This window comes from Microplitis mediator, chromosome 2 (genome assembly GCF_029852145.1).
Source record: "Microplitis mediator isolate UGA2020A chromosome 2, iyMicMedi2.1, whole genome shotgun sequence".
NCBI classification, from domain to species: Eukaryota; Metazoa; Arthropoda; class Insecta; order Hymenoptera; family Braconidae; genus Microplitis; species Microplitis mediator.
The window spans coordinates 6,563,464-6,573,377 of record NC_079970.1 but is presented as its reverse complement, the minus strand read 5'-3'; the positions used below and the strand labels follow the sequence as shown (position 1 = coordinate 6,573,377).

Sequence of the window (9,914 nt, the reverse complement as noted above, 5' to 3'; positions counted from 1 at the left end):
AGAATGGAAATCTTTGCTAACGCCATCTAGCACGCTCCGATAGAAGAAGCAGGTCTTCACTAACTCTGTTTATATATTTTTTTTATATATGGCAGCCTGAGATGTAAATTTTTAAGCTTCGACAGTGCACATTTTATTATTTTATAATTAAACGAATAATGATAGAGATGTGGATTTTTAATCAGTTTGTCACAATGAATTTACGGATATATTGAAATAAAATTTGAAAGAATTCGTTTTGTTTTTCGAAAGTTATGGTGATTACAAGAAGAGTGTTACATGTATTTTACAGGATTTTTTTATAAAAAATTCATTTTTTATTTAAATTGTGGGTTGGACCAGCTGTTTATTGTTTAGACAAATGACCATTGATGTTTTCTTTAATTGTGGTATGAAGGCTGACCTACTTTAACCACTTTATTATTATTTATTTGAAAAAAACTCTGACGGAACCCAGTTTTTAATTTTTAGGCGAGAGTAGAGCATACCTACGCTCGCGCTTAAGGCATGCAAAATAACTGAGTATGAATGTAACTGACAGGTGGGAATTTTTTTAATTTTTGAATAAATAAATAAACTATCCATAGAATAAAAATTCAAAAATGCATATTTCGATAAATGAAAAATTAGTACGCGCATTTTTTTAAATTTCATTATTTTAATTAATTTATTTATTTAAAATTTATAAATTTTCTCATGTCTGCTACATTCACACTCATAAAAACAAACAGCAACGCCATCTTTTAACTTGTAGAGTTAAAATCATCAGTAATGTCTCAATTAAAAAAATAAAAAAGTAAATACGAAGTAAATTAATCACATAAATTAAATATTTACTTTATCAATAAATTTATTAATTTAGAGTATGACTGAAGATAACAAACGTGGTGGGGATTTAGTAAAAATACCTTTCATGTCAAGTGTAAAAGCAAACGTAAGTTTATTTATCAATAATTAATAAGATGATGATAATGATAAAGTGATTGTTGGTAATGTTTTATTTAAATATTCAAAATTAAAATAATTATGTCACTAGGTCCTAGAATGTCGATTGTGTGAGGAAGTATTTTCAGTAGATGGTGGCAAAGTACCCCGACTTCTTCAGTGTGGACATACAATTTGTCACACTTGTTTGCTGAGACTTCAACCCTGTATGCTGGACCTGTCATTTCTGCTGTGTCCATTTGACAGACAGCCAACGGCAGTAACTCATGAAGGGGTTTACAGTTTGAAAAAAAATTTTGCGCTCATTGAATTGCTAGAGCGATTGGAGCAATCGAATGTTGAAAAGTCACTGGTACTAGAAAAAGAACGTTCCCAGTCAACGCAATCCTGTGATGAAGATGAGTCTCATTTAGCAGTTCTCTACTGCACAATTTGTTCGTCACACTTGTGTGAGTCTTGTGATATTCTTACGCACTCGTCTAAAACACTTGGTAAGCATAGACGAGTCCCGTTGTCGGAGAAGCCAAAGGAGAAACCCAAGTGTCCAATTCACACGACACACATCGCCGAGTTTACTTGTGTTCAAGAAGGCTGTCATAATGCGCTCATGTGTTATTTGTGTAAAGACTATGGTCGTCACAGTGCACACAAACCTGCGCTGCTTGAAATAGAGGCGGAAAATGTGAGGAAGTCAATTGTCGGAGCTCTCCAGCGGATGACACAATTTATGGAAAATATGCGAGACACTGCGCATAAGATTGAAATTGTCATCCAGGAGTTGGAGGGCTGGGCTATCGATGACGCTCGACATAAAGTTAGACAGCACTTTGAGGAACTGAGAACTCAATTGGCTGAGCAAGAAAAAATTGCCCAGAGTTGTGTTGATAAAGAGACACGAGGAAGACTGTGTGCTTTGAGGCAGCAGCAAAAAGATTTGACTACTACACGTTCTCAGGTTGCTGATGTATGCATCCAGTGCGAAAGTATTCTTGATTCTGAAGACTGGAAGCTATTGAGTGGAGCTGAGAAAGTTAAAAATGTACTGGCTTCTCTGGAACAGCAGCAGCAAAATTACAATCAGCTTGGACCTGATTTTCTTACCCCCGAGTCTTCGATACCGATTATATTTAGCAGGGTAAGAAATTTTTTAATAAAATTTATTTACTCGAGAGATTGTTTTTTGATGAATTAATTTTTTCAGGATAACAGAGTTCATATTGGAACAAAAATCGACATGCGGGTGGTGATACTCGGGCTCGATGGCTCGGGAAAAACTAGTATCCTGTCTGCGATGCGAGGATTAACTTTATCAAGTCCTCCGATACCTACCATAGGTTTCAATGTCGAGAGTCTTGAGTACGAGAATTTAGTTGTCACCTTTTGGGACGTCGGAGGACAGCATAAATTTCGGCCACTCTGGAAGCATTATTATCACGACGCACAGGCTGTTATATTTGTCGTTGACTCTAGTGATAGATCACGTTTTGAAGAAGCGCAAAAAGAATTGTCAAAAATAGTCAGCAAAAAAGAACTTAAAGATGCACTGTTTCTTATTTTTGCCAACAAACAGGTGAGCTAATTTTTAAAATGATTCTCAGACAAGGACAAGGTGTGCCGTCATGATCTCAACAATTTTAAACCACGACAAGTGATACCTACACATTGATCCCATCGACAATTGATTTTTATCAACAACTAATTTACATAATTTAACTTTTTATATTTATAACAGTGAATTTTAATTACTCATGTTATAATAATTAATTATTTTATGAAATTATTTGTGGGATTAATTGTCGTGTGATCACTTTTCGAGGATCAGTTGTGATAAAACCCTCAGACAATACCTTAAACTTTTTAAAAATATTCAATTACTGAACTGTCATAACCGTATTAGAATTTCATTAATTAATTTAAAAAAAAACTCTTACAGTTGTTATTAATTAGGAGTTAAATTTTCGAACAAATTTTAGTTAAATCTTCATGTCAATATTATAATTCGAATTTTCTAATTTTGTAGGCTAAAATTTATTTGAAAAATTTCGTTTGACTCCTAATTAATAACGAGTGTGAATTAATAAAATTTGAATACCGTCATGACAGTTAAGTAATTGAATATTTAAAAAAAATTTGAGGCACTGTCTGAGAATACCCTTAACCCGTCAGCACTCCCGTAATTTTTAGTATCTCGCTTGCACAAAAGCGACATCCTATACCTTGAATAGTGTCCTGTGAGCAAAATGCTCATAACGGGAGTGCTGACGGGTTAATATTCTAAATAGCACAGGGACAACTTTAAGCTGTCATAAAAATTTCTTATAAAAGCACAAGAAAAATTTTATTTTGTCTCAAAGCCAAGTTTTTTTTTTATATAAATAAGACAGATGTTGGTCTAGGAATCATAGGAAATTGGTCTTCTTTTTTCAGTCCTAAAACATTCATTTCAATTTAAAAATCGTTTAGATGACATTTGTAATTTACTTTTTGCCTTCACTTGTCCTACTCAGGATATTTAAGCTAATAAATATTTATTATTCATTTAGGATGTCGAAGGCTGTACCACGACTGAAGAATTAACGGACATTCTGTCCCTACAAAAATTGTGCTGTGGCAGAGTTTGGCACATACAAGGCGCGTCACCAATACTTGATGCCAATACCGCAATCCAGGGGTTGCAATGGCTAACTCAACAACTCGGTGCACATGAAGCTCTCTGTACTGGTTCAACAGTATAATAATTATTGTTTAATTTATTAATTTAAGCCAAAGTTATGTTTTGTAAGACTTTTGTATTTCTAGATCACTGATCATTGTTGATTATTTTAATTATTTATTGTTATATCAGAGATTATAGTTAACTTATAGTAGGAATTAGCAGAACCTCAGAGTTGATACTCTAAATATATGAAAAATGGTTCAATATATATATAAATATGTTTTAAAACTTTTTCTTACTCAAAATTTGCTCATATAAAATCCTAAGTGAGCTTTTTTTTTATTATCAAAATTACAAAAGTTCAAAAAAAGTTCCACTCGAAGTTCTCATTTCTCGTTTCGAAACTCCACATGTTGAACTTTTTGGAACGAATTTTTTTTACACGGGATTTCGAAGCATCAACTTTGGAAGGTGACACGCTTAGATATCCGTGGAAAAAATATCCATCAGACAAAATATACGCGGAGACAAAATATCCGTAAAGAATTTCAATTAATTAAATATTTTATTTAATAATAATTTTATTGCACACAAAAAATTGGTGAAAAAATGGCGCTATCTTTCACACCATTTTATGTGTGGGTATATTTTTGTAATTGCAAACACACAAAATTCGTGAAAAAAGAGCGCTGTGTTTCCCACCTATTTATGTATGTATCAATCAATATAATAACTTTTTTCTACTGGTATTTTAACTATGAAAATTTTGATCTGATGAACTCATCCTTTTGTTACGTCAATTTTCAGGATATTCTGTCCGTAGATTTTTTATTACGCAACCACTTCAGAAGTTTGGTAATGAGGAATGAAGATTAAAAAAAAAAAATAACTGGTTATCTAGAAAAGTTTTTTTATTACTTAAATGATGATTATTGAGTGTTATAATTTGGTGGTGTTTACACCGCGTTCGATAAAAATTATTAATTATATAAACCAATAATCATTCAATCAATCATTAATCACATTATTTCATTTACACTTTTTCAATCACTCTTCCAGAATTATAAAATGATTCAATTAGCGGATCGTAAATAATAAATTGTACGGAGAATGACCTACATACTTACATATATAATATTTATATAATAATATATTTATATAGCGATATTAAATTAATTAATATTTTTATTTAATTATTACTTCAAATTATTTATCTTTTTAATATAAAAACACTTGAAAAACAAAAACGGAACAAATTATAGTCTTTTGGAGCTGTGGCAGGTGGGAAGGACACCAAATAAAATTCGATTTTGTTTTAAAATGCCGCGAGAGATTAAGTAACGGCTCGATTTAAAATAAAAAAAAAATACGGAATCAAAATTTAAAAAACCGACACGATTACACGGAACTAAATTACCACTTAAAATTTATTCAGAGCAAGATAATACGCTGACTAGGTTTTATGTTTCACTCTTATCTCACTTTTACTCTTATCCTCCGAGATTCTTCATTGCACGTCAATATAAAATATTTTGTTGGCATTCTTTATCAATTTATATATTAATTAATTTATTTTTTTTTCAATTTTATTGGCAACTGTACGGTTAAGCGAAGACTATACTGAAGAAAATCGGAGGAGAAAATATTAATTTATTAATTGTTTTTTATTATTTAATTTTTTTCGATTAATTATGTAGTAGTGGAATCAGCTGGTGTGTCTTTTTCTTGCCCAACAGCTCCTGGAATACAGTCTGCTTCTCATGCCACGCGTGACATTTTTTTTATTTACAATTCGTCGTGCTCCTGAAAAAAACAACAAAAATATTTATAAATATTTTTAAATATCAACAAAATAATTTTATCTTATAGCGGACAATTGTCAGTAACGAGGAATTCCACTAAAAATTTCGCTCATGCGTTTCAGAAGTGGCGTATCATCATGAAAATAAATAAAAAATGGCGACAAATTAATTAATTTACTGATTTTTTAAATACAATAATTACCTCAACTTCTGGTACGGTGTTGTCTTCTTCTTCCGCATCATCGTCATCCTCATCATCATCTTCTTCTGGAGCCTCTGGTTTTTCAGCCTCCATCGATTTTCTCTCAGCCTCATCTTGAGCCTCCTTCATTTTCTTTTCACCCTCCTGTAAAAATAGTAAATTACAATCAATAAGACGCTCATATTTTTCATCTATAAAAATATATTATTATTTAATATTTTAAATCAGCAACGAGGAATTCCAGCTTTTCTATCGCTCATTAGATATCAGGTATCGCTTTTATCATCATTTAAAATAAATAAATAAATTAATTAAGCGGTAAATAAATAATTAAAAATACTTACGAAGTTGGGTTTCCAAACATCTTCAGCAAATTTGCTGGCAGCCTCTGGGTCATCAGTAATAAGTACATTGTCGAAGATAGTTCCGGACTTGACTTGCCAGAGATCGAAACCAATAGCACAGACTTCATCGCGTTTGTAGAGTTCTTCGTCTTTGACGTACTCTGGGTTGTCAATTTCAGGATGGATCCATGGTCCTTTGTAGGCTGGGTTGTCAATTTGTTTTGGTTTCCATTCACCTTTGAAGTCTGGGTTGTCAATCATTGGTGGTTCCCATTCTCCATCCATTTCATCGTCCCAATCTTCTGGTTTAGCGGCCTCTGGGTCGGGAATGGTCTCTGGCTTGTCCCAGTCTTCGGGTTTGGTGTCTTCTGGGTCGGGAATGGTTGCGCGGTCATCCCAGTCTTCGGGTTTGCTTTCTGATGGGTCCTTAATTTTCTTTGGTGGCAAGAAGTCCCAATCAGCTTCAAGTTCTCCAGACTCAACTTTCTCATTGTCGATAAGAACCTGCATTAAAATATTTTAAATTATTATCATCTCACTAATTAATTAATGATACTTAAGTTAGCCGACGTCTAATAATTTACTAGATTTTTATCAAAACGGTAAATTATAAAAAAAAATATTTAAAAAAATTGCACCTGTAGTTTTTTTTATTTTCTACATGTGCGTTTTTTTTTTAAATATTAATTATTCATATTTTTTAATTTCTTATCAGCAAAAATAAATTTAAAATCCGTTAAAATTTAATTATGTTAATATTGGCCTTCGCGTTATGCGTGTAATTAACAAAATAATTTCACAATAGATAATTAAAGCGAGACAATCTTTTCTTTTCGAGTACCTACAGCACCTGTCCTTCATCAAATCAAAAGAACATGAGACTCTGGACTCGGCTTTATCACCAACCATTAAATTAAATTATTTATCAGCAATAATTTACCTCGTAGGTGTTGTCTGGTTTCACAACCAAAGTGTACAAGTGAGTGTATACGTCATCCTTGCAACGAATGTCTTTTTTGATCAAGAGATTCTTGCCTTTGTAGTTGAAGATAACATGAACTTTCTTGGTACCAGGTCCGCAGATGTCAGGTCCTAAAAAATGAATCATCATAGCAATCATTACTTTCTCTTTTCTTTTATTGTTTTCTAAATCATTGAACGGGATTTAAAATTTCTAATTTCTTACCGAACATAAGGAGGTACGGAGTTTCTCCGTGCATGTCCTTTTGGTCCAATGAACAGTCAAATACTTTTACGTAACCACCACCGCAGTCAATGTTCTGTTCATGCTTTACGGTGAATTGGACAACCAATGGCTTGTCTTTATTCGTGAAAGGCTTGAATTTTTTACTGAGTGCATAGAATCTGGCATCTTCAGATGTCTGGATACCTATCAAATAATTTTTAAATTAGTCATCATTTATATTTTTGTTAACAAAATTAATTTTAAAAATTTTATTTGTAAATTTGAAATAATTGTGCCTGCACAAGGTACCTGAGGAATGTATAATTACAAACTCAGGGCATAAGCCAGACCTATTATAATCTCCGAGTTCCTGTAGCACCTACTATCCATTTTGAATAGCATGTGACTCTAGGCTCGGGTTTTTTAAATTTATTTTCTTTTTTTTTTTATTTGAAATTTATCAGCTATAAGGTAACAGACCCAGTACCCGATCAGGGAACTAGTATACGATCACGTCGTGTGCTGTATATCGATGTTTAGTTTAATTTAGTGAATATAAAATGAAAGCTTTCAATATCAATTAAGTCCTGATTGCAATTTTTCAATTCCCATTTAAACAACATGGGAAAATTTTTTTTTATTTTTGGAATTTTATAACTCATCAAGAAATAAGTTTACCGGAATGATCAATCCATATTTTTGTAGAGAATTAAATGCTCTACAAAAAAAGTCTCTTATAATTTTCTGATAAATTCAATATTTCAAAAGTTATTCGCGGTCAAAGTTGAATTTATAGAATTCTCGATATTTTTCCACTTTTCTGGTGAACTATCAGACTTATCACAAAATGTCACAAGACCTTTTTTGTAGACTGTTTAATTTTTAACAAATTATCTTTTGCAAGTTTTTCAAAATTCTTGAATGCTCTTTAGTTATTCGCATTATAATTAAAATCAGCCATAATACGACTTTTGAAACTGATTGATTTTAAATGCAAATAACTAAAGAGCATTCAGGAATTTTGAAAAGTTCGTATAAAATAATATGTTGGAATTTAAACGGTATACAAAAAAAGTCCTGTGGCATTTTGTAATAAGTCTGATAGTTTCACCAGAAAAGTGGAAAAATATCAAGAATTCTATAAATTGAACTTTGACCGCGAATAACTTTTGAAATATTGAATTTATCAAAAAATTATAAGAGACTTTTTTCATAGAGCATTGAATTCTCTACAAAATTATGGATTGATATTTTCAGTATAATTATTCGTTGAGTTATAAAATTCTAAAATTAAAAAAAATTTCCCATGTTATTTGAATGGGAAATGGAAAATCGCACTCAGAAATTAAATTTTGATATTAAAAGTTCTAATTTTAACAGGCGTTTTTTTTACTCTTCAGAAACTTTTTAAAGTATGTCCTTGAAAAATAAAAAATACTCAATTTCTTCAACTCAGTCTAATCCCTGGTGGAAATTTTTCGGAATTTTCTCTGAAAACTCAGTTCTAAAGTTCTAAAGAATTTTTCAGAGTCCTAAAGACTTTTTCTGAGAAAAGTCCGAAAAATTTCCACCAGGGATAGATATACAAATACATGAGTAATCAGGTACTGGATCTCTTACCTTAACTATAAATTTATACAAATATTAAATCAATAAAAAATTACCTGTATCTTTTAATTCCTCGTGGTAGAATTTTCCTGCAGTTCGTTTGAACTTTCCAAACTCCTTGCCAGGATGCTCCGAGTATACCCAATTCTTTTCCCATGAATCTATTTGTGGAATCAACAAAATACTCCATAATTAAAATACTTTAAACTGCGATAAATAATTATTTGCAATTAAAATAATTAAATATCAAAGGATTGCGAAACGCGGTTTCGCCACGTGGTCAATGGAGTCTCGTTACGCGAGCGACTCGGAGTTCCAGGAGGAAAGAAATCGTTCAAGAGCAAGCAGGGGGTTCAGACATCCGGTTTTAAAAAATGATCAGTGATCTAGGGTATGAGTGGGGGTTCCTGACACTTTGGAAGGGATACTGTCGTGGCAAAATTTTTATGTAAACAGCCCTTAGGTTCGTGTCATTGGAAACAGATTTAAAACCCGGTTTATACTTTCTAGAGTAATGAGAAAAAAAAATATTGTTACCATGTACGTCAATATTTAATTTTATCAAATGGTAAATAAAAAAGTAGTAAAAATAACTATTTTTAATAGAAATTACTGATAAATCATGTAAATATTTCATGTAATCGCTAAAAAAAATGAACAACAATCTCGCCGGTTACTAGGGTCAATCTCCGGTAATTTTTTTTCAGCAAAAAAAATCTACGATAAGAAAACAATAAAATAATTATAATTACTGATACTAAAATAAAATAATATGAATTAGAAAATAAAATGACATATGAGTAAATTATTTAAGGGTGTGGTTGAATACGAAGACAAGTGTCGGAATTTGGCAAATTTACTTGACAAAAAACAGTAATAAATATTTAAAAAAAAACAAACCGGGTTTGTTGTAAATAATAATAAAAAACTCACCATCAGAAAATCTTTCTTCGAAGAAAACTTCAGCAGACACGGTGGCAATTGCGGCAATTGCCAGTACAGCAACGAGAGCTCGCATTGTAATTTTATTTATAATTAAACGTCTTATGAGGTACAAGAACGAGTGACGACTGAATGGTGTTTTTATATATTCACCTCAATAGTATATAACGAATACGACTATTTAATATATAACGTAGAGACGTGTTACTGGATAATGCCAGGAGGCGAA

General features: G+C 31.8%; 2 protein-coding genes across 6 annotated transcripts; one reads left to right on the top strand and one right to left on the bottom strand.

Annotated features, from left to right (window-relative positions):
* Window positions 1–80: 80 nt before the first annotated feature.
* Window positions 81–4,820, top strand: LOC130678710 (E3 ubiquitin-protein ligase TRIM23-like). Of its 5 annotated transcripts, XM_057486130.1 has the most exons (6): window positions 81–541; window positions 732–796; window positions 863–934; window positions 1,037–2,080; window positions 2,147–2,515; window positions 3,489–4,820. In XM_057486130.1, the coding sequence occupies exons 3-6, from the start codon at window positions 866–868 to the stop codon at window positions 3,678–3,680; spliced, it is 1,674 nt and encodes a 557-aa protein (XP_057342113.1). In that variant the 5' UTR covers window positions 81–541; window positions 732–796; window positions 863–865; the 3' UTR covers window positions 3,681–4,820. The 5 variants fall into 5 exon arrangements, with proteins under 5 accessions (XP_057342113.1, XP_057342110.1, XP_057342114.1 ...); XM_057486127.1 differs by lacking the exon at window positions 732–796 and having other exon boundaries at window positions 81–389; XM_057486131.1 differs by lacking the exon at window positions 732–796.
* Window positions 4,821–5,169: 349 nt separating this feature from the next.
* LOC130678711 (calreticulin) lies at window positions 5,170–9,914 on the bottom strand. The gene is made up of 7 exons (XM_057486132.1): window positions 9,677–9,914; window positions 8,800–8,904; window positions 7,136–7,339; window positions 6,890–7,041; window positions 5,950–6,453; window positions 5,606–5,749; window positions 5,170–5,404 (listed from the first exon to the last, which is right to left on the bottom strand). The coding sequence occupies exons 1-7, from the start codon at window positions 9,759–9,761 to the stop codon at window positions 5,387–5,389; spliced, it is 1,212 nt and encodes a 403-aa protein (XP_057342115.1). The 5' UTR covers window positions 9,762–9,914; the 3' UTR covers window positions 5,170–5,386.